This window comes from Phaenicophaeus curvirostris, chromosome 2, assembly GCF_032191515.1.
Source record: "Phaenicophaeus curvirostris isolate KB17595 chromosome 2, BPBGC_Pcur_1.0, whole genome shotgun sequence".
Classification (NCBI taxonomy): Eukaryota; Metazoa; Chordata; class Aves; order Cuculiformes; family Cuculidae; genus Phaenicophaeus; species Phaenicophaeus curvirostris.
This window is the reverse complement of record NC_091393.1, coordinates 105707493-105732263: the sequence shown is the minus strand read 5'-3', so window position 1 is coordinate 105732263 and position 24771 is coordinate 105707493. Positions and strand designations below refer to the sequence as shown.

The 24771-nt window shown below is 42.7% G+C and overlaps 1 protein-coding gene across 2 annotated transcripts in view; it reads left to right on the top strand.

The window, feature by feature from the left end:
• CFAP61 (cilia and flagella associated protein 61) overlaps positions 1-24771 on the top strand; it is a 110243-nt gene that overhangs the window by 76221 nt on the left and 9251 nt on the right. For both annotated transcript variants that reach the window (XM_069850303.1, XM_069850304.1), the window contains 4 exons: positions 5938-6230; positions 10464-10791; positions 11024-11115; positions 14896-15101. In XM_069850303.1, coding sequence (XP_069706404.1) covers positions 5938-6230; positions 10464-10791; positions 11024-11115; positions 14896-15101 — 919 coding nt within the window. The remainder of the gene's footprint in view (positions 1-5937; positions 6231-10463; positions 10792-11023; positions 11116-14895; positions 15102-24771) is intronic.

The following is a 24771-nucleotide window of genomic DNA, read 5'->3' as shown; positions in this document are numbered from 1 at the left end:
AAATGCAAATCTGGATGGAATCATTAATTAGGCAATTAAACAATAATTTCATTAGTGGATGTGTTTTTCTGTTGTATAGAAAAATATCTAGATTTGAGGAGTAACACAAAGAAAACAGGACTAAATTAGGAAGTGGTGTTTTTTTCATTATGTTTCATGTTTGTATTTGGTTATGTCAGTTACAGATTTTCACGTAGAACTGCAGGCTCCCAATATTTTCTTTTTAACCCTTAAAATAACACATTTGTGCAGATTTTTGTCTACCGTATGTATGTTTCCTTAGCTTGTTCATGTGTGCTTTGTTTGTATGTTCATTCACTGAATGTGTATGCTGTTGAAACTATCTGGAATCATGCAGGCTTCCAAGTTAAACCTTCAGCTACAGAAAAAGAGACCAAACAGTAAACTCATGTAACATCAGTTCTATTTGCTGGGTATGAGTTAGGATGGAGTTCAGAGCAGGAAAGCTGTCTTTGTGGAAAGTTCCTGTTGACTGAGTGGGACAACAGGAGTTTCCTAAAGATGTGGTGTACCTGGCGCATTTGTAGAAAACATAATGAAAATTGGGAGTTATTTGGTGTTCTACAAGGTTCATGTCCTGCTTGGCAGACCTTTAAGGAAGATCTCAAAACACTGGAATTTTCTTTATTATCTTCAAAGTCTTGATGTGATCAGGAAAGGAGACAATAAACATGAGAATATTTCCGCTCACATTTTCCTCAAACAGCTTCCTGGCCTCAGGCATGTAAATAGAGCCTCATCAGCAGTCCCGCTCTGCCTGTTTTCCAGCTGATACCAGCCTCTTCCCGCACAGTTCTACCCAATGTCCAGCTGATATGTGCAGCTGCGTTTGCATAAACAGATGAGGTTGTTAGTTTTCTGTGTTTGCTGCTGCTAGTCTTTCATGTAAATCCGTGCATGCCCAGTCCTGGAATGTGCTCCAGTACACCTGCACAGGAGCACTGCCTGAGGGCCAGCCACTGGCTGGGACGCAGGGCGCCCGAGATCACTCTTCAGGAGAACGGCAGCCTTGCAGCACTTCATCTGCTTTGGAGCAAATACACCTTTATTATTACTAATATTAATTTAATATTATATTAACTATAATTTCATTGTTTTGGTGTAAAGATGGATATCTTAATTAGGCACTATACTGGCTTTAGTTATGAGCTAAATCCACAATTCTTGATGAGGCCAATCTGTGGGAGATGTGACATCTCCCTCTTTTTCCCCATCCTGCCTCTGGCTTCAGTTCTCTTTCATTGCTCTTTCCACTTCATCTGCTCTGCTATTGCAGACATAAGCTCTAAAGACCCTTGGCTAAGGGAGGGTGAATCTTCAAAACCACCATAGTTCTGGAAGTTTTTTAAAGGAAAGTGTTAATCACGGAGCTTCACAATGTGAGTCTTATTAGCCTAATTGGATGAAATCTTCATTTGGTGGCACTGATTTTGTGAGCAGCTTTGAATTACGAGTTAAGGTAGGGGTTTTTAATTGCTTTTCTTCCCTCTGTGAGCACTGAGTGCACTTCATTCTGGATGAGATCAGTGGATGCATTTTTGCGGATTGTAAGTAGACCAGGATCAGGGTAATGTGCTCTTGTGGGAGGCATTGTGTGCACACCGTGGTGGAAGCTATAGTGCTCCCGGCAGCGACTGTGCCACCAAGGATGGGGCAGCAGTGTGGTTGCTGCAGCCTTCCTCTAAGGCTTCTCCTCACCTCAGGCCAGGATTGGTGACAGGAGAAGCTGGCCAGTACTCAGCAGAAGGTGTTGCTCACGGAGCCCATGGGAGAAGCAGTGAGCTGCCACCGGCAGCTCCTTGGGTGGCTGCAGTGGGGCACCCCAACCTGGGGCCAGAGGCCTTTGCCCTAGACTGGTCACTCGCCACTCCAGAAGGGCTTCCTGCTGCAAAGGGCTTGGAAGCTGGGTGAGCACCAGCCCTGACGGATTCTGCTGCTACGGTTTCTCTGATGAAACCCAGCCGCCTAATGCATGTAACCTACTATAACTTTAATTGTGACTAATTGAAATTCATCTCCTATTAGGTCTGCACTTTCCATGAAAATAAAAAGTAGGATGGAAGTAGAGTAAGGAACAAAACTGCTTTAATGGCCCAAAATGGAGCAATTATTTTTTCTCTTTACCTAAACATAGTTTACTGCCTTATTAAAAGCGTGTTTGTAGGAATACTATTGCATTAAAATTCCAGTGCATGAATCACCAACCAGAGCCACTGATGCTTTAGCTAATACTGATTTTCTCCTCAAGCTTTTGCAAACTAAAAAGATTCAGGTCATGCTAGGGCCACTGAAATCTTGTGCTTCCACTTGTGGAAAATGAATGAGCCCGCTCTGCCGCAGAACGCTGACATTCTAGTAATAAATGATAAAACTACTGTAACGGTCTTTATTTATGGCTGCTTTTTTCCATGGAAGATTATTATGTTTACTCACAGAGAGATACATTTTCATGTAGTTAAATAATAAAAGCATCCTGAGGAACTGCTATCTGTCCAGTGAACATAATTTCAGTCCATAATGAATATCTGTAGTTCCTAGGCCACTAGCACTAATCTAAAAAGCCACTAATATTGTAATAAGCAGAAACCATAATTGTTGATTTACAAGAGGTCAGTAAAGGAGCATTGCTGTCCTTGAACTAATGTAGTTGTATTTAATATTACCACATAAACCAGAATTTTAATTTTCCTTGAGAAATGCAGAGCTTGAATCTGATCTCGTATATACAGAAATACCAACATATAATACAATAACTGAACTTCCCTCTGATGAGCCTGGTTCTGCCAAACGGTGAGGATATTGCAGTTGCCCAGACTTGCTTGCCTTAGAGTCAGAATAAAACTTTGCTAGGCTATGCCTTAGGTAAGCATATCTCATTCCCCTTTCCTAGTCACTGCATCCTCTTCAGCTACCTGTGTTTTTCACCCCTTGCTAACTGAAAATGTATAAATGTAATGTGAGGCTGTCAGCATCCATGTACTGCATTCTGACTGGACTATTAACATATTAGGCTACAAAAAAATAATATATTGAAGTTTGCATTTCGCCACTGGTGCTGCTTGTGTACTTCATGTGTTACACCCCACTGCAACAGTGAGAAAAATGGATCAGTCTTATATCTTCTTTCTTTTCTATCTCTCTCATGAGGACAGTAATGCCCACAGACAGGCATCCCGGCAGGAACAAGCAACAGAAAGGGATCTTCAGGCTTGGAAAGTCAGTTTAGCAGTGTACACATTGGACAGAATTCCCATTTTCACACATTATATGTATTCTGTATTACCTTTAGGAAAATAGTAAGATCTCTTGAATTCAAATAAATACATCTGCAGGTAAAATTATTCTGTCCCTCTGGTCATTGGTGTAAACCATAAAAATATGCTTTCCATCACTTCTGAGCATTATAATCATGGGACGATTCTTTTCTCTGGCAGTTACAAAGAGATACGTTTATTTGGCAGCTACAAGTAGCCAAACTGACACAGACAAGTAAAATAACCTTGTAGTCAAAGGGGAATAATAGAACATCTGTTAACAATTTTTTATCATTAATATTCTCAGGAGCTAGGGCTTTGTGGATGCTCTGTTAGTACTGCTTTGTGTCTCATGCGGTAAAACATGGTCCCAGTGAAATTAGTTTAGCCTGTGAAATAATAAAATTTAGTTTGTAGGGGATGCTGTCACTTGTAGCGAGACATAAATGCCAATGCTGAGATAAATGTGCAAGTTGGTTACAGGAGGCACTCTTACCTGCTTATCGCTGCTTACTGCCGTGCCCTGTAGGAACACAAATGCTGCCGAAAGTCAAGATCAAGCTGGTTATGTAGGAAAGTCAGGTCTTTGTACGATTTCTAATTGCAGTTAAACCATGTAGTCTGTGGGGAGCCAGTGCCAGCTGCTGTTTATGTCAATTAAAGGCCATTCCTGAAACACCTCATATGTTTCAACACTGACTTTTCTTCCCAACATTCCACCCTATGCTTTTACTTCAATGCCAGACTACAGGTTATTTTTATAGAGCTCATAGAGCAACTTCTACCATATCATCTGTCGTCACTGGCCTTATATCCTTGGTGTTATCCCTCAGCTTCTATCTGAGACTGGACAAGCCCGAGGCAGCCTGGGATTTGTGAATTGGCTTTCCATTACCTGAAAGAGTGACACGTGGGAGGGTGGTCACTCTTCTGCAATTTCCTTTCTCCCAACTCCATGCTGTCCTCTGTCATAAAGATGTATAGTTATTTCCTATTTGTGCCAGGGATTTCCCGGAAAGCAATAAATGCACACACTGTCCAGTGGTGATGCCCAGATACAGGACATCAAATGTACTGGGAATGTGCATTTGATGCATCCTTGTGCTGACAGATCAGATTCTTGGAATACTGAAACACCCAAATGTGTCTGTCAAAATCCACAGGCTGAGTGTTCCTCCCTCTACCTTGGCCTTGCAGCTTGAGCTGGTTGCTGGGGTGGTTGAACACAGCACAGACACAGAAAGCTGTTGGTTGTGTGCACACTCACTGCACACAAGACCCCTTTGCTTGGGCAGGCACTTGGCTCTGGCCATCATAGCAAACGGTTCTTAGCTACAGGGAAAGGAATCCCCAGTCTGTCCTAGGAGAGCTGCACCATTTTGCATGGATTAGTTGAAGGCTTTGTGAATCACGGAGCAGAAAAAATGGTTCCTATTCTGAGCAAAGAGACAAGGAACAAGGAGGAGAGGAGCACATTTCAGCCCCTGGTCAGACGAATGTTTGCATTTTATATTAAACCATCCTTAGATAAAACACACAGATGCTCTGAGGCATCCCAGCTCTGCCTCCCTCTTTGCCAGGAGGGCTTTACCCATTAGGCTGGAGAGCCACATTGTGCTCACACAGAACCTGCTTCCCTCCCATCCCTTGTGCATTCCCCTCATGCATTCACTCTCAGCTTTAACTATGCATTCTGAAGTGGCTTCACTTCAGTAGAAGAAACAGCAAGATCCTACCATGTAGCCTGCAGCCTTGAAGTTAAGGGCACTCCCTTGGAAGGTGGGAGATGTGGGTTTGAATCGGAGCTCCCTTCACCCAGTGTGTGGAAAGGTGGAGCTGGTTTAAACAGTGGTTTCTGCTCCAGTGACAATGCACTGCAAAAGGAGCAGCAATATCCAAATGCTGTTTTCATCCCAAGTAATCAGAAATGTCTGTCACAAGCTTGCTGGTTTCTAGGCACTGTGCAAGGATGGAAGCTGACTGGTTCTGACAATGTACTTGAGGCATTTAGGTTTTGAGCATCCTTCGACATATGCTGGAGGGAGGCAGCTGTCTTCGAAGAGCAGCACAGAGCTCCCTGTCAGCACATCAGCTGCCTGTGCCCCTCAGCGGGGCAGTTCGGCCAGACAAGGCAGCAGATAGGAAGCAGCAGGCACAGGGGTACGGCTGCAGGGGCGTCTCCATTGTCTGGAGATTAGGCTTTTGCGGAAGGAGGAAGCAGTAGCACCGGTGGTCTCCCATATTGCACAATGGCTTGTTTTCTATCACTTGGTCTTTCTACAGTTTGTGGATTTTTTTGTTCATGATGTATTTAATTTGCTGTCATCATGCAACCCCCCCCCCAAAAAAAACAGTCCTTTGAATGAGCAAAATTGAGGGGTTTTTTTCCCCCTAGAGGGTTTTCAATCAAAATCATTTCAAATTATGGGGTCAGAATGAATGCCATACTTCTGTATTAAATACTTGCCTACTTTGTGGGATGTTTTGTACAGATTCTTCACTAAATTATCTTAGCTACTGTTGCTAGGTAACATTGTTTGCTTCGTAGCATCAGAGAAATAAGAGGGTCAAAGAGAGCAATTTGGTGTTATTATCATCTGAGTTATACTAATAAGGTTTCATTGTATGTCTTAGAAATTTTCCCCCTTTTTTTTTCCCTTAGGGAACATCATTGTCTATGGTAATACAATTGACATTTACACCACGGTAGAAACCCTCTTATCTCTTGGAATTAATGGTTCTTGCATACATCTCATACAGCCTCCACTCAGCTCAAATGTTACTTGCCTTAACAACAACGAAATCGAAAGTGCTGTTCAGGAGGCACTGTCAAAGGCTGGCGTGTCTGTTTATTATGACAGTATCCTGGCACAGTGGAATGAAGGCGACGACCCGGACCTTATCACATGTGCTGCTTTCACTACTAATACAAAACCATTCAAATTGCAGTGTTCAGTAAGTTCTCTTCCATTGTATTTCCTTTAGTCTGCTTTTTAAGACAATGACTGCCAGATTTAGATAGTCCCTCACTGGTTTATCTGTTTTCTCATTGTCTAGAGATGATTGAACATTCACTTGTTAGTCTAAAGGACTGGTTTGTAAAAAATCCAAATAAAACCATGCCCTGACCAATTTGGATGAAAATGTATTTATGTCATCTGACTCACAAACAGTTGTTCACTGCTGAGTGACAAATACTCTTAATTAATTTTCTAAATAATTCCAGAGATCCTTGTATTATTTAAATGCTTACAGTAACTCCTGTCTATAGTTATGTGCATTTGATTAAGTCATAATAGAAACCAATAATTTTAGGATAGAGGTCTACTATGTAACTTAATTAAAATTTATTTTCAATAGATTTTTTCTCCCTCTACATGAATGGCTGCATTTTTGTTCACCTGTAGTATCAATATCTAAGTAAATTATATGCACACACAGAGGTGTGACCCCACTGTATGATTTGGGACAGGTTTTAGCCTATCCTAATGGGCAGAATAGCTCTGATTTTCTTTATTGGTCTGATCTGCTTGAGCACTTCTAGGAGAGTCACTTCAAGACATAGGACACCGTATGGCCCCCTTGACACACCCCTCCGTTTGCACACATCTTTGTGCAGCAAGTCTGTTGTAATTCCAGAAAGGAAGAGCCATGTGCCTCTCTCAGAGAGCTCCCCAGGACTCAGTGGTCCCTACTGGCTCCCCTGCACTGGAAAGCTTTAAGTCACTGGGTTTTCCCAACCCTTTTCTTTTTAACGTATGGATAGCTAAGCCCTTCCTGATCTAGGTGAAGACCTCGGCGAGCACTTTTATCCATTAGCAGTCTCTTGCCTTTGGTCCTTGTATCAGTAATGTTCTTCCTGCTTTCTCCCCGTGTGCAGCTCTTCAGCTTCTCTCCTCTCTCCCCAAAATCCCTGTATATTTATCCTTCCACAGAGATCTCAATGTAGTTCTTGTTCTTGCAGCTTAATATCCATTCACTATCTCCCCATCAGCACCTTGCCCATGTGGCCTGTCCCATTCCTTCAAGACCCCCATTTCTTCCTGGTTTGTTTCTGTTGCCTTTCCATGCCCCGTGTCCATCCTTCCTCCAGCTGTAGTTCTCCCCTCTCAAGGTCTTTCTTACTGAGCCTCTAAGACGAGAGATCACAGAATCACAGAATCACCAGATGTAACCATTTGGGCTGCCAGGGGCTTTATGTTCTGCAACACCGGTTTAACTCTCTTGCATGTCTCCTGTATCTGCTTTTAGCCGCCCGAGAGGATGGGCACAGAGGAGGACAGGGCTCCGGAGAGCGGGCTTTGCTAGGAAGGCAGCTGCGTCCGCAAGGGAACAGGCTGTGCAGGAATCGGCACTGCAGCAGCTCTGGGCCTTCTGGGATTTGAGCCAATATCAACTGTTGATTGGCAGTTCTTGGGGGCTTAATTTGTTGAGTCCTGCAGGATAAAAACAACGGGAGAAAATCTCCTCTTTCCCTAAAGCAGCAGCCGCCCTCCCTCCCCTCCCGGGCTGACAGATGGCTCCCAGCCTGGAGGTTGCAGCCGTCCCCTCCCCTACCCTCTGGTGACACCGTCCTGCCTGTCAGCCGGCAGGACTTGGGGCTGTGTGGTCCCCTTGAGTTTCTCTGATTTTGGATCTGCTAGATGGTTAGAATTCCCCTAACAGTGTATAGTTCATTACTTGTTTTATATACAAACAAGCCCAGAGGCTTTGCTTCTCTGCTGCCCCTGCTGTACCACTGCTGCTAAAATTTCCACCTCCCTTTGCTTTCCTCTCCTGTGTCTTTTCTTCCAACTGGCTCATCCAGCCAATCATGGTCATCTGACCCTTAGTCCACAGAACAGCTCTGTGGTGGTATAATCTGGTAATACCTTTACCCAGGTCACAACCGCATCCACCCTGAGGCTGACACTAAGGGAAGGACATATTACAGATGCTGGTTTGCTCTGATACAGTTATGTCTCAGGCTGTTCAGAATTAAGGCAGCAAGATAATGCACGCTCCTCTGATAACTTTGCGCCCTTTCCTCAGCCAGTACAGTAATATTTCTTGATGGTGGGCAGCAGTGTTCAACTTGTCATCTAATCATTTTAAAAGCTGAGGGCACCAATGAAGGGGAAAGCTCTTTATAAAGGCTCTGGAGCTTCACAAAATATATTGCAGCAATGAGGCAGTCAGTCTTCATCTGTACCCTTTGCAGACCATGATCTGATTTAAAATATCTCTCAAGCTTGTCATTCTTATTTCTTTTAACCCTCAACTTCCAGTGTGCACTCTTGATTTACACTATTTTTGGGATCTTTGTTCTGCTAACTTTCAGTTTATCCTTTGTAAGAGGCAAGTACATGTCTCATAGTTGCAGCTTCTGCTTCTGCCATCTGCGATGTTCCTGGAGCAGGGACTGTTCTGTGCGTGCGTCCCCTCATTCCAAGCTGGAGTGATCTGGCCTCTCTTGCCTGTTCCTCATTTCTTGTGTTTCAGAACTGAGACATCTCCAGGTGATGCAGGTTTTACCTTTCCCAGCTTAATCTGAATAGGCACTTTGGCCTTAGGAAGCACATTTTTTGTTCCAGATTTCATATGGGCTTTTGCCTCCTTAAAGTCACTTTTAGGTAATGTAGAAAACCAAATAAAACACATATCGAGAGAAATGTCAGACGTGCATGATTCTAAATTGATTTGAAAGCTCCTCTCTGTTAATCAATGCACAGAGTCTGTGCAGACAAAAGGCGAGAGCTGTGGCGGGACCCTGCGGTCCTCGCTCTCGCGCTGCGCTGGGTTTCAAAGCGGCTCTTCAGGCATCCCGCACATTTTGCATGACGTGCTGTGTGCACATCTGTTCCACACTGATGCCTAACGTGTAGGACGAATCGGTGGCTGCTTCCAGCACCACCTGCTTTGTAGTGTTTGACATGGTGGTGCTGCCTCAGCTCCTGTTTTGGGGAGATGAGGTTTGATCCGATTCCTCATGTCCCAGGAGAGAGACTATGCAGGTGCCACAAGAAGACAAAAGGAGGGAATTATCACTAGCTTTGTTCTTTGAGACTTAGAGCAGGAATTTAAGGATTTAGGGTGATTTTATTTCAATGCCCTTGAAATCTTCCTGTAGGGAAGATGAGTTTGTGGCTTCAGTACATGCTGGCCCCAATATAAACCTCTACCTCAGGGCCAGTTCTGTAAGGAGGAGTGCAACAGCACAGGCAGTGCTTTCAAAGAGTGGAAATCACATCTTTTTTCAGTCCCACAAACCAAAACAGTGAATAGGTATCTGCTGTGCTCATTACCAGCTTCAGAAGCAGACTGCCAAATGTACGAAGTACTTTATGTACAGATACAGCCTCCACTCTCTGGGTGGACCAGGATGATCTAGATGGATCTGACATGTGTTTAGCCCTGCGCCCTGCCTCGGAGAGTGACCAGCCCCAGCCGCTGCAGGCGCAATAGTCTCAAGTACTAAGAAGGTACAGATTATTCTGCCTCTTAAAGCAAGTATTATCCTGATCTGGAATAGCTGGAGATGTGTTTCAGTCCTGACTAAGTTTGGATATGCTTTCCAAAACCTGTGTCACTATCAATATAATAAACCTGAATGCTTTCCTTTTCACGTACATATTCAGCCCTTTTATACCTCTTACAAATGTCTTAGCCTCCACAGCTTCCACTGGTTTTAATGCTGCTGCTGTAGTTTGAATGTGGATGACATTTCCTCTGAACATTTTGCATTTCCTAACTTTTCACTTCATTGAATAACCCTGTGTAGGTAGCCATAGTAACATCGTTTGTTAGTAAATAGGCACAACAGCTGGAAACGTATTTGTAATGTACAGATACCCTGCTAAAATGCTAAGTACATCATACTTTTCTGTTACTTGGGGTTTCAGTTTGGCTTGAGTATTTGAAAGAAGAAAACAAATTCATAAAGGGCTCAAGTCTATTTTATATGCTTATAGTAACACAGAAAACACGTGTATCCACTCAGTCATTTATCGCCTCTACTGTCTTTGTTTTAATTTTAGTAACTGTAAATACTGGATCAGAGAGATTTATCTGTATATATAAAATCATACTTTATTTCATGTCCTTGTTTTTTAAAATAAAAATGAATGAAGCACAGATTTTGATTTATGAAATTAGCCAGTAACTAATGTATAATAACCTACACTTATTTGCATCTATTTTTTTCTTTAGGCATTTTTTAGCTTTGCCTACAGGACAGTGGATTATGAAACCTTTAAGGCAATTAATGATGCTTGCCTTGTTTTTGACGGAAGGCTTGTGATCGATACCCAATTCCATACTACTGATGTCAGTATCAGGGCTGCAGGTCCTTTAACAAAGTACTCCAGGAGATATTATGTAGATGAATGGACACACAGCAACTTCAATTCAAAAGAGATTGGCTTTGAGCTTGCTACATCTATGCTGAATCTCTTTGATCCAACCCCTAAGCCCTTTTCTAAGCCACCAGAAGGCTCAGATAGACTCATCCCCGTGTACAAGGGGTGTAAAATTAAAGGTATGTCAAAATGAATTTCTGTCATATTTTCATACCCCCGCTGGTATTTTTGCTGTTGAATAATACGGGTAGGTACATGCCACTTAATGTACCACCTAATGGCAGTGAAATCCTTAAAGCTTCTTTTTAAGTAAACAAACAAAAATAGATGATGGGAGAAGGAGGGCAAACAAATACTTTATTTTCTTCTTTGTTTATGATTTAATAAATCTCATATTTTCATTTTTATCAGGAGGTGTTCTTCCTGGAGGTTATAATTACTTGCATATTTCCAAACCAGAAATCCCCATCCGCTTGGACTCAGAACTTGCACTGTGTGACCATGTAAGTTACATTATTTAATTCTTCTCTGTTTCATACTCCGTTTGGAAAGATGTTCTTATTTAGGATAGCACAGGTACATGCCTAAGTACTGTGCACCTTAAAAAATATCTTGAGTGAGCATTGTTGTAAGGATTTATTTAGAAACCTTCCAGAGACAGGACTTATCAGTAAACTCTGGAATGGAACAAACCATGTGCAAACAAATTTCTGTGATTATTTGAAGATATTTAGTTTAATGCAAATTCACTGTCAGACTGTAAATGTGGAATACATACAGGTAAAATGATCTGATTAACTCCTTTACTGCAGTTCTTAATTCCTTTGCCATGAAATCACCTGAAATGAAGGGAGGTTTTGGTCCTTGAAGGCAGGAAATACTTGTCAAGCCCTAATTCCCTAGACTATTCATTACTATTTGTAGCACTTCAGAATGGTTCACTACAGCTCAGCTCCTTGACCCCTTTTTTTTTCCAGAGCTGATGGCTTAGCACTGTACCTGTTACTGAGCCATTTGTCCCAGCATAGGTGCATAGGTTGGGAGGTCAGCAGGCTGGCTTTTCCTCAACACTCTCTCCTAGGTCATATTTAAGACACAGCACATCAAGGTAGTGGTGGTATCTACCATCAGATTTGCAGAAGAACAAATCCAGAGTCAGCTAAGCCCGAGAGCATTGTATAAACCAGGTACTGCTGATGAACAAGTGCAAGTTATACAACTAACTGAACCTCTTAGATGTTAATTTCCGTACTTTCTGATGTTTGGCTTTCTCAAGAGATGCACTGTTACTGTAAAGATGACATAGGATAGCATTAGCTGGATCCCACTAAAATATGCTTTAAATAAGCTTTAGCGCTTAACCTCTTTCTTTTAGAAATGTATGCAGATGATAAAACTTGGCAGTCTACCAGTAAAATTCAGTCAATTTCTATACTAGTAGGAAAAGAATATATTCTGGAAGGAATGTTCCATATTCTGCTGATGGAAAACAGCTAGTGCTGCAACCATGAGAGTCATCTTTGAACAGGAAAGAGGGAAGCCCTTCACACAGCTGAGCTACATAGGAGATTGTCCCATGATACAAACATGGAGAACCTGACTTGTGAAACAAGAATAGGACTACATTGATGTATTTTAAAGCCAGAGAGGACTATCCACATAGGCAAACTCCCATTTCATACATACATGATAGCTTTTTCCTCAGTGATTTCTTCATCAAGCTCATTCTTGTAGTTGATATAAAGAATGGCTTTTAAAAGGCTACTTCAGTTATGATTTTAAGTCTTCGACAGCAGTGGTCCATAGAAAGAGATTTTTTTTTGTAAGAAGCAATCCATGCTTTGGGGAGAGGACTCAAAACACGACTCTCCTTGTTTTCCAGCTTGGCAGATGCAGGATGAGCTGTCAAAAGCAGGATGTACTGGGAAGCAGAAAGGACTATCAGAGAGGAAAAAAATTGGTTTTGTCATTCCAAATTGCTAGAACCTGATTAGAATTCTTTTGCTGAAGCTCTTATTAACTGCTCTCTGTAAAGGGAACATCTTTAAAGTCACTCCAGAAACTTCATGTAAATCCTAAAAGAATTTCCTAAGAAAGAAGTAAGAAAAGCTAGTGAAATGTATTAGCTGAGTGATGTGGAAGTAACAAAGGTTACTGTAGCCTAGCAACAGGTTTTAGAAATATATAAAACTGAAACATGAATACAGCTTCAAAAAATAGCTTGGAGCTACTTGATCATCCCACTGCAATGTGAGGTTTAAAACAAGTTTTTACATACATGTTGTATTAAGTGATTGATTTAACTAGCTGAAACTAAATGCTACAGTTTGAACATCAACATCCAACACTATTATTCCTTTATCAATACTAGTGTTGGTGTTAGCAACACTTGGCAGCCCCTGTGCAAATTAGCAAGAGGGAGTCACTGAATATGAAATCATACGTATATGTGTAGGTGCTTGTGTGTGTGTATACACACACATATATATATTGATATATATGTAACATAACTACATAATAGAATCATAGGATGGTTTGGGTTGAAAGGGATCCTTACAGATCATCCAGTTCCAACCCCACTGCCACTGGCAGGAACACCTTCTGCTGGATCAGGTTACTCAAAGTCTCATCCATCCTGGCCTTGGACACCTCCAGAGATGGGGCAGCCACCACTTCTCTGGGCAACCTGGGCCAGTGCCTCACCACCCTCACAGGAAAACATTTCTTCCCTAAATCTCCCCTCTTCCAGCTGAAAACCTTTCTCCTTCATCCTATCACTGCAGTCACTGATATGCTTATATATTTTTTAAAGGCAATAGTAACTCATCATTTAAAAGTCTAGAACATAGCCTGAAGGAAACGTCCTAAGAGATCAAGCCCAGCCTCCTGCAGTGCAGGCGGCCATCCAGTACACAGTGCTGTTAATAAAAATCAGAACTGAACAGGATCCTCTCTTCTTGTTGGAAGGCTGGTCCTGCACATCTCTGACTACTGGAAAGCTTCTACACAAAGCTGAAAATGCTTTCTGGGTATATGATAAATCTTTGAATTGTAACAGGGAGATGTGCTTGTAACTGATTAATGTCGTAGTATCAACCCTCTGTCTGCAGTTGTATAGCTTCTAAGATATGCATAAATTTGAACTCTGCATATACACTCTTTGTATATACATATAAAAATATATATGTATAGTTCTAAATCTGGAGAGACAGTAAAATATACCAGTGTGTTCTTCATTCATTGGTATGGTATCCTATAGTGAATTATGATACACCATGTGTATGCAATAATATAGACTCTGTATAATAAATTAGGATGAATAGCATTCAATTCAATTGCCTAAACAGAGGCTCCTAGTGTTGTTCTGGGATGCCCCAGGGCATCCCTCCTGACCTCCAGCTGCTGCTTTGGGAGGTCACAGGTCTCCCATGGATCCTGTGTCATAACTGCCAGTGCGGTTTGGATGGTCCAGATACCCTTAGGTGTCTCAAATGGCTCTCAGGATTGGACAGCCAAAGCCCATGCTGCACACACAGCCGTATGCTGCAGTTTTGTGTCAGTTATTCAGTGTCTAAACCACACAGAAAATCTTTGTGTCAAAACCATAGCAAAGAGCCTTGTTGTATAAACCACGTTACTAGGAATGGGTATCCCTGTTGGAAAAAAGAATTGTGAATTTTAAGAAACTGTAGAATCATAGAATCTTTGAATAGCTTGGGTTGGAAGTGACCTTAAAGATCATCCAGTTCCAATCCCCCTGCCATGGGCAGGGGCACATTCCACTAGATCAGGCTGCCCAGGGCCCCATCCAACCTGGCCTTGAACATTTCCAGGGATGGGGCAGCCACAACTTCCCTGGGCAACTTGTGCCAGTGCTTCACCACTCTCATAGTGAAGAAATTCTTCCTTATGTTTAGTCTAAATCTGCCCCTTCAGTTTATACCCATTGTCCCTAGTCCGATCACTGTAAGCCTTTGTGAACAGTCCCTCCCCAGCTTTCTTGTAGCCCCTTTTCAGTACTGGAAGGTCACAATAAGATCTTCTTGGAGCCTCCTCCCGGCTGAACAACCGCAACTCTCTCAGCCTGTCCTCGTATGGGAGGTGCTGCAGCCTTCTGATCATCTTTGTAACCCTCCTCTGGACCCATTCCAACAATCCATATCCTTCTTACGTTGAGGATTCCAGAACTAAATACCAGATAGGAAACCCTAGTTGATCCTCTGTGTACACCAAATGAGGTGCTCCTTCAGTTTCTACAGCTTTCCTTGTATTTTCTGTTCCAGGGGATGGAGATTATAACCGGAGAGGCAAGACATGGGAATTATTTCAGGATGCATATCAACAAATATAATATGGTAGACAGCATCACCTGCTTTTCAAAGGAGCCCTTCCCTGTCTCCAACTACATTTGCTTGTATGGACAGCATGAGCGTCTTTTGAATGATCTTTATTATCGCTGGAATGAAGGACAGATCACAGATCTTTACAGGTAAGCTAAAACTCAACATTATGCATAAAATCCACATTGTGGCAGAATTTTAGTTTTATTTGATTATGGTTTATCTTCTGGTTGTTTCCCCTCAGAACGAACGACAAATTAAAAAAATATTTTCTGTTACTTGGCAAAACTGTCTGTGGTAATGCAAGCCCTGAAGACCTTCCTGGAAAGAGCTCTGTATTTGATATTTATTTACATAAGGAACAGTGTTTTACTTGATCATCTTTCATCTGAAAGAACATTTCAGTGTCTGTCAGAGCATTTCAGTCCTCTTTAACTGAAGATTCATATTTAGAAGTCACTTTTAAAAGTTGGTATTTTTGTCACTTTGAATCAAAATTTCCAGGGAGATTTTAAATCACTCGTGATGATAGTCACACTCAACAGCTTGCCTGCTTTTCTGGTGATAAAATAAACCCTGAAGTTTATCCTCTGGACTGTGTTCTCTGTGTAAGGGAGTTATTTTCACTTAAACATATAGCTGGAGGCTGCATCAGGACTCTGCATGTTTAGTGGAGGCTCCCCATCCTACCTGCAGAACTTAGAATCATAGAACTATAGAATGTCCTGAGCTGGAAGGCACCCACAAGGATCATTGAGTCCAACTCCTGTCCCTGTATAGGACAATCCCAACATTCGCACCACGTCTCTGAGGGTGTTGTCCAAATGCCGCTTGAATATTGTCAGGCTTGGTGTCCACCACAGCACTTGGTAGCAGTGAAACGGATCTTGAAGATTTTCTGAGGTGCTCCCCACTGCCTGCAGTGTCCAGGGAAGCGCAGGGCAGTCCTGGAGATGAGGCATTCCCAGGCATGTCTCTCCTGTGGTGGGAGAGACTAAAGAGCCTGGGCTACTTCCAGCCAAGATTTATATGCCTCCTCCAAAAGAATTTTTCATTGCTTTTGGAAATGCAAACTGAATTAAGGAAGTTATAATGGAGAGAAAACAATCTGAAAAAAAAAAGAGACCTAACATATCTTTAATCTTCTGCTGCTTCTCTAGAATTTCATAGCATTAAAAAAAAATACCTGGCCTAAAAAAATCCAACTTGTTTTCTTCCTTATGCCCCACTGAAAACAAGTGCTTTTGAGGACAAGCTTGATTAAAAACCCAAAATGAAACCGAACCAAACAAACACAGCCTTGAGTTTCATTCATGGGGTAGAATTCTTTGAGCGTGTAGTTGAAACAAGAGGTAAAGAAGAACTTGGTTATACAACTTGTTTTGATTTTTATTTTAAAAACTGCCTCAGAAGTGGTGGCTTGGGAACCTTAACTGTCACAGGCAGAGAAGTGAAGTGCCATGTTACAGAAGCTCTTTAGAGACAGACAGCCAAGCACAGAAACAAATGGTAGCTTTTTATCATGATACAAATATCAGAGTGGTGCCTCAAAAGTCTCCACATCTGTTTTTGTTATATTTATAACTGATTGGAAGAAAGGCATAAATGGTACCAAAATTTTCAAATTAAACAGTGTTATTTAGGTAACACTTCGTAAAAGTTTGCTGTAAAGGAAACTTTGCATGATAATGGCAATCTACCGGGTCAAAAAAATTCTGTAGTAACAAAGCAGCTGAGATCTCGAGACAGAGACTTAAGAGCCTCTGAATTACTGCACCTCTTGCTCTAGCATTTGCACTTTTGCTGGTTCAATGTCAAAAAGCTTCACCACAACATGGATAAGGCATAGCACACTCTAAGGAGAGGGAAATGAGAACATCTGCTGAAACTGGGGAGAAATGAGGATCTAGCCAGTCCCTCCAGGTGATGACAAAAGGTTGGTTTGTATGCTGTAGTTTGAGAATAGTGGTCTCAGCTGCCATCTTTCAGAGTGAACTCCCCTGAAAAAGGACTCGGGGCTTCACTAAGACTGGATGTGTAGCTCTCACAATTCTTCTCTTGTGGTTTGCAATCCTTGTCCTGCATACTCTCCTCACTGTAAATATACAGAATCTAACTCCTTAATTTTTTTTTCTCATCTTGCACTTGAAAGAAGGGATGAACTCAAACTACAACTGCAAGGTCTAAAAGTTTCTTGGACAAAAATGCTTCTTTACAGATTTCCCTTCAGGAGACCTTTGTGTGCCTCTGCTGAGAGGAGTGTGAACTTGTGAATTGTTGCTGCTGCACGGATTGATTTTGGTTTATAGAAAATGTTTGATTTGTCTTACAAGAGGGGAACAGCATACAGCAAGCATAAAGATCACATAAACAGTATATTGTCAATAGGTGTTAAGTAGAAACTGAAGGAAGATTACATGATTGTATGAGACACGGGCTAAGACAGCAGATAATTTTCTTTCCTTGTCACAGCTGATGCTGATCAGCCAATACATTTGGAGCACTGGAAGAAACTCCATATTCGGGTTGCAGCAAGGTATCATCAATCTTTTTTTGTGCTGTTAACACTATGCAAAACAGGTGTGACCTTATCTATCCTATGAACCATAACTGCTGTCAGACACTTAAGCCTTTGTTGTTTGCCCAGATGTGGTTACAGTATGAGTTCTTTTATGTATAGCAAGTTTCACACCAGTATCTACATCTGGAAGAATAAATGGTCTCTGCCTGCAACACTGGTAGCAGTATTTTCCTGACCTTGATGAAACCAGCTTTTGTTCCCTTTGTCTCTGCTGCTGTATGTTGGGTGTAGCCCAGCCCATGGCCTTCAGTGCAGCTGCACTTACCTGCACTCGACAGCTACACACCTCCCTTGCTTTCATGATTGAGGATCCTCACACAGTGCACACATGGATTGACAAATGAGATCAAGTTCTCAACATCCACAGAGATTTTAAAAATCTCAGGAGAAATGAAGATCCCAGTGATGGTCTGTTAGTAGGATGAGTCAGGCCCATCAATGTTAGTAAGCAGCACAGCTTTTTCTGATGCCAGCCTGTACACTGAGGGAGTCACCAGCTCCTGCAAGAGACTGCTTGTGTCTTAACTGGTCTTTGCATACCAGGATCTGAAGTTATGCAAGATCAGGGTCCTCTCGCATCCACTTAGTCACTGGCACCACCACTTTCCTGTCCAGGTGGTCTGACCAGGATCACTGGATGTTTCTAAAGCAGGTCTCGGTGTGCCACACAGAGGGACACCACTTATCAGGTCCTCATCACACTGCTTGAGCTCTTCTTAATTAGTGATGATGAACTAATTTTGGACTTATCTTTTATACCCTTTACAATGGATGTTTGGGGTCTTTTGCCTCATTATTTTATCTCACCTCTCATTAGCCCATGGCAAAATCCCTGAATTACAGTTGCCAGGTTTTTCTTATCTGCTTATTTTATTGCATCCAGTCCTGTTTTCCATCTTCTTTATACCTTATCTTTAGATAGGTTTGGTCCTTCTCTTCTTGCTATTTGGTCATTTGAATGAAATCCCATATGTTTCTCTGTAGCTATTAACATGCTGTTCTTCAATCCTCGCTTGTTTCTTCTGGTGCTTTCACATGCATGCAAGCATGTGCACATCCATTTCCATTCATTTCAGGCATGATATTTCTCTTACACACGTCTTTACTATGAGGAGGACAGAATCTCTGTCTACTCTAAGGGGTCAGAGACAGAAGAGCAACACACAGTAGTAAAGGAAAGCTCTCTACCATAAGCCAAGGCAGAGGGAAAGGACTAGTGAGAAAAGGAAGAGACAGGTAGAGGTGAAAGCAAACTGCCTGTAATCTCCACATAACAGTCCTGGCACAAAGCAAACTGGCACAGGAAATTGCTTCGCTTCAGGAGGAGGTACAGCAGTGGAAAAAGGCTGGCAATATAATGTAGTCTCATAATACATCATATCTACAATACATAAACATCCATACATTACATACAATGTACAATATACAGTATTAAAACCTAGCCATGAGAAGACTTTGAAAAATGTTTTAGCATCTCTTGTGAAGTGAAGATTGTCTTGAGGCTTTTATGCAGATAAAAAGTGGGGCATAGTCTTCTTTTGGCAAGGAATGTGAAAATGCATTCGTTGGTTACTCTGTGTGTGCTAAAAAGAAGGAAAACTGTTTTGGGTGGTGTTACCCATTCTGTAATGATCTCGCAGGACCATGCGAATGCAAACCCAATGTTAGAACTGAATTTCTGTCTTTGATTTTGCAAAAATCCTTTTAAACTGGTACACATTACACTTTTACACTCTTGCAGTGTTTTCTAGCAAGATGTGGAGTGCTTTGAGTGAAAAGAAAATGTAGATGGTGAAAACGTTGTGGTTTGTTAGTTAAGATTCTGAACTTGCTGGTTTGAAACATCAATTCCCCTCCTCCCTTCTTTCTGCCTCTCTTTTGGGGAGGTCCTTCCTATAAGGCAAGAAAGTACAATGTTTTAATCTTTTGGTCCGCATTTAGATTTCCCAGCATGGCATCTAGTTCCAGGAATGGACACAGTGGAACAGCTGTCACCTGGGAGCTAATTTATTTCTGCGTAGCATGCAAATTATCTTTTAAATAATTACAGACTGCACCTAGCAATGAATTTCCTCACTGATTTGCATTCAGTATAAGGGCTGAAAGTTAACCCCATGATACCGGATTTCCTGACCGTAGTGCCATTTTCAAATTAGCACTAACAACAGGCCCTCAAGATTCAGCTAACTTGAAGAAGTATCCCCTTTGGTTGCACGCATGAAACTGTGGCTAATGGTAATAATGAGATAAATAACATTTCCTTTTGTTGAGAGAAAAGTTCCATTGACTTCAGTACAAGTACAACATGATTAAAAGCTGCAGAACTTAACCCACAACCAAATCAAAGACTGAAATCACTTCTTTTGCCACCTCCCTTCCTCCTACATTAAATATACCTTCGGAAAAAGTTGGGTGGTGTGGTGGGCATGCATCTCCCTGCCCTTGATGCAGGTTGGAGGTATCCACCAGTGGCTGCTGTCCCAGCCCAGTCCTGTGCCAGGAAAGTAAGCCCCTCAGCCCCCAGATTTGCAAGATCAACAGTCTGATGTCACCAGTCACAATAATACTCAAAGAATCACAGACTCATGGGAAGTCCTGAGTTGGAAGGAGCCTGCAAGGATCATCAAGTCCAACTCCTGTCCCTGCATGGGACAACACCAACATTCACACCATCTGTCTAAGAGTGTTGTCCAAATGCTTCTGGAATGTTGTCAGGCTTGGCATTGTGACTGCTTCCCTGGGGACCTGTTCCAGTGCTCCACCACCCTCTGGGTGAAGAACCTTTTCCTAATATCCAACCTAACCCTCCCCTGACACATCTTCCTGCCATTCACTCAGGTCCTATCCTTGGTCACCAGAGAGAAGAGATCAGAGCCTGCCCTTTCTCCTCCCCTTGTGAGGAAACTGCAGACTGAGATGAGGTGTCCCCTCAGTCTCCTCCAGGCTTAGCAGACCAAGTGACTTCAGCTGCTTCTCATACGGATTCCCCTCTAAACCCTTCACCAACTTTGTGGCCTCCTCTGGACGCTCTCCAGTAGCTTTAGATCCTTTTTATACTGTGGCATCCAAAACTGGACCCAGTACTCGAGGTGGGGCCACACCAATGTGGAGCAGAGCAGGACAATCCCCTCCCTAGACTGGCTGGCAATGCCCCCCAGGACACGGTTCCCCTCTTGGCTGCCAGGTCTGCTGGCTCATGTTCCACTTGCCATCAACCAAAACCCCTAGATCCCATCCTGCAGGGCTGCTCTCAAGCCTCTCACTCCCCAGTTTGTATGGACATCCAGGGTTGCCGTGTCTCAGGTGCAAACCCTGACATTTGCCCTTGTTAAACTTCATGTGGTTGGCGATTGCCTAGCTCTCAATTTGTCCAGATCCTTCTGCAAGGCTTCTTTGCCCTCAAGAGCGCCAACAGCTCCCCCAAATTTCGTGCCATTCAAAATACTAATTACAGGTATTCAGACTCCTGTCCTTTAGGACTTTTACATTCATAAATTTATCAGCCTCGCAAGCAATAACTGAAAAAGCCAGCATAAAAGCATCTGACTATATAGCTACAGTCACTTGGCTACAAAATGCACTGGCACACTTGCGAGTGTAAGCTTTTAGTGAGTTAGATACTCTTCCTCCATATTACAGTATCTTCACAGCTCACTGAAAGCCTCAATTGCTTTTGAATTTATTTTTTTTTTCAGGGAAACAATGCTTTTAGCTCTCAGAGTTAAACCAGACAGCTCTGTATCTGATGAAACTAAAGAGTTCTAAAGTCTCTTTTCTTTTCTCTTTCTTTATCAGACAGGTACTGTGGACATTTTAAAAAGAAGTCTCGGTGCAGCTCTACAACTGCACAGTTAAAATAAATGATCTCAGAATGCCTGGTTTCCTTAGCTGTGATCCTAGTGATATAGGTATAGCCATAGAGTCATAGAATATTTGGGTTGGAAGGCACCTTAAAGCCCATCCAGTTCCAACCCTCCTGCCATGGACAGGGACACCTTCGACTACATCACGTTGCTCAAAGCCCCATCCAGCCTGGCCTTGAACACCTCAAGGGATGGGGCAGCCATGAATTCTCTGGGAAACCTGTTCCAATGCTGCACCACCCTAATAGGTGATCTAAATCTCCCGTCTTTCAACTTAAAACCATTCTCCCTCATCCTATCCCTTCGTTCCCTGACGAAGTGCCTCTCCCTAGCTTTTCTATAGCCCCCTTTAAGTACTGGAAGGCTGCTACGAGGTCTTCCCAAAGCCTTAACTTCTCTAGGCTGAACAAGCCAAACTCTCTCTGTATGGGAGCTGCTCCAGCCCTCAATCATCTTTGTGGCCTCCTCTGGACTCGCTCTAACAGATCCATGTCTTTTCTGTGCTGAGGACTCCAGGACTGAATGCAGGATTCCAGGTGAGGTGTCATGAGAGCAGAGCAGAGGGAGAGAATCGCCTCCCTCACCCTGCTGGTCACACTTCTTGGATGCAGCCCAGAATATGGTTGGCTTTCAGGGCTGCAAGCACCCATTGCTGGTTCATGCTGTGCTTTTAATCCACCGGCACCTTCCTTGGGGAAGGACTCAGTAGCTTATTTATCATTATCACATATTAATGTGATAACAACAGATATCAGTCTCTTTCAAAAGCAATTGTCTGTAGTTAAGCTTTTGCAGACCTATTTGGGGGCGATTCTCATAGGTGTTGGGTACTTCAGCTTAATTCAGAGTAGTGTCTGAGTGGGCTCAGTTCATTACTTAGCTAAACTTAAATTTAAAAGCCAATGGTTAAGCCAGATGACCGCATCCAGCCAGATAGCTGTCTCCACTGACTGCACCACAGTGGGATGACCTTCATCCTTCCGACTGTTTCACAGGATACCAGGGTCTACTGGGCAAATTGCCAGGGCCTCGGGCAGGCAATATTTACTGACTCGCTTGTCGTTGTGCTACAAGAAAAAGTCACTATTGCCATCAGCAATGCTCACCCTTCCATCTGCCCCATGCCACCATGGTAGGTGTGCTCACTCCATCTGGGCCTTCAGCCATTACATTCCTGAGCCCAGAGGTCTTACAATGCAGTTGATCGATGTTACAGCAGTGAAAAGAATAGGAACCAAAGACACAGTATCCTAAAGCCGAGGATTTTGTAAAGAAATGTTTTATATCGCCTGGAAATTTAACAGCGCTACTTCCTGGAATCCACTTCAGGAAGGAGTTTCTGCAATTTTTCTCCATTTCCGTAAGGCTGCATCTCAAAAAGGCTCAAAAGGAATTTGAGTACCCAAGAGTGAGAGTGATACTCTTTCCAACCCAGAGGACTTCTTCTGAATGAAAAGAAAGCAAATTCCAGTGGGTTTCACATGAAGTGTCCCCTGTACCACACTCCTTCCCTCCCCTTGGAGATCTCTGGTAGCTGCTTGAAAGCCTTCAAATTCTTTCCCTTACCATAGCAGCAGATAAAAGAGAGGATGGTAAGAGAGCTCCAAAATATTTTTATTTTTAAGCTTTTAGATTTGTTACTGGTCACCAGTGCTCCGTACTGCTTCGCAAAGAAGGAATGTCACCAGCCCTTTTGTATTCTTCCAAGATGAAGGCAACTGTAAGGCAGTTGCCAAGTTATGGAACGTGTCCACAAAGCGGTGGAATCTCCCTCTACTGCATCTTAAGTATAAAACAGATAATTAGAGGCGTCTGCTGATACTTGGCAACCAAACGGATGCTCACTAGCATCATGCCTTTAATATGAGGTAGAAGTGCTTCATGTAGGCTTCGTTTGGCATTAATGAAGACTAAATCTACTCATGTAATACATAAAAGTCTGACCCACTAGTTTCTAAAATACTTAAGTAGCTTATTTATCAAATTAGGTATGAGTGGTTTTTTACTTGGGAAATTGTAATATTATATTAACAAACTTGTTTTCAGTCATGACCTACAGAAGATGCTCGCTGCATTACATTAACGTGGCAGAGGTACCACTGTTGCACGACAGCAGGTGCAGCAAAGGCAGCATCACTGGAGGAAAGGCACAGATTTGGGCTGACAGGGATGAAGTGTCTTGTCAGAGGGAACATGATTATGCCGATCAGTTTCTAAGAGGAACCTTCTGAAGTGTTGTGTTGCTCAGCCATCCCCTTCTTGAGCTTCTTCTCGTACTTATTCACCGGGTTTCCTCTCCATGTAATGCTGAACTTGGAATCACAGAATCATAGAATAACCACTTCTGGTATTTAACAGTTTGTAAAGCATGCTGATAGATTAATGCATGGTGTAGCAATCAAAGTGTCCTGAATAATAGGGTTATAAGGAGTGGCTGAGGGAACTGGGACTGTTTAGTCTGGAGAAGGAAGCTGAGGAGTGACCTTATTGCTCTCTACAACTGCCTGAAAGGAGGTTGTAGCGAGGTGGGTGTTGGTCTCTTCTCCCAGGTAACAGGGGATAGTATGAGAAGAAATGGCCTCAAATTGTGCCGGGGAGGTTTAGACTGGATATTAGGAAAAATGTCTTTACTGAAAGAGTGGTGAAGCATTGGAACAGAGAAGCGGTGGAGTCTCTGTCCCTAGAGATGTTCAAAAAGCATGTAGCTGTGGGGGCCTCAGGACATGTTTTAGTAGGCATGGTGGTGTTGGGCTGACAGTTGGACTGGATGCATGATGATCTTAGAGGCCTTTCCCAACCTTAGTGATTTCATGATTCCAAGTAGGAATTGGGAGGGTGGCTTATGGCTTTGCAATGCACAGGACAAAAAGTACTGGGGATTTTGCTGAAATGTAGTGACATAGGAATTGTTTTCCAAGTGCCAGAATAGCACGTAGGATTCAGTGCTCACATATGAAGGGAACAAGCAACTTACTTACGCATGCACAGATCTGTGATCTGCCTCAGATATCTGTATTCACTGCTGTTAGCAAGCGACATGGGAACAGGCCAGTGCTCCTTCCCCTGCAGGTAGCCTGGCCATGGTGGGTGTTGCTGTCCAAGGGGCTAAGCACCCTGAAAAATGGGATGCTCTATACAACCTGGTACAGATTTAACAGCAACAGATACTGATACACAGTAGGACATGAGGCTGCCAGCAATGCATGAAGGGAGTCAAACTCCCTTTCACTGAGACATTTTGGAAAATTCCACCCAAAAACCATAAAAGTGAACATCACTGGATGTTTCCTTAGCTGTTCTCTATAATCCTGTAATTTGTACTCACATTACATTTTTTTTGTATAAGCTGTACAAGCCAAATGCTCAACAATATTC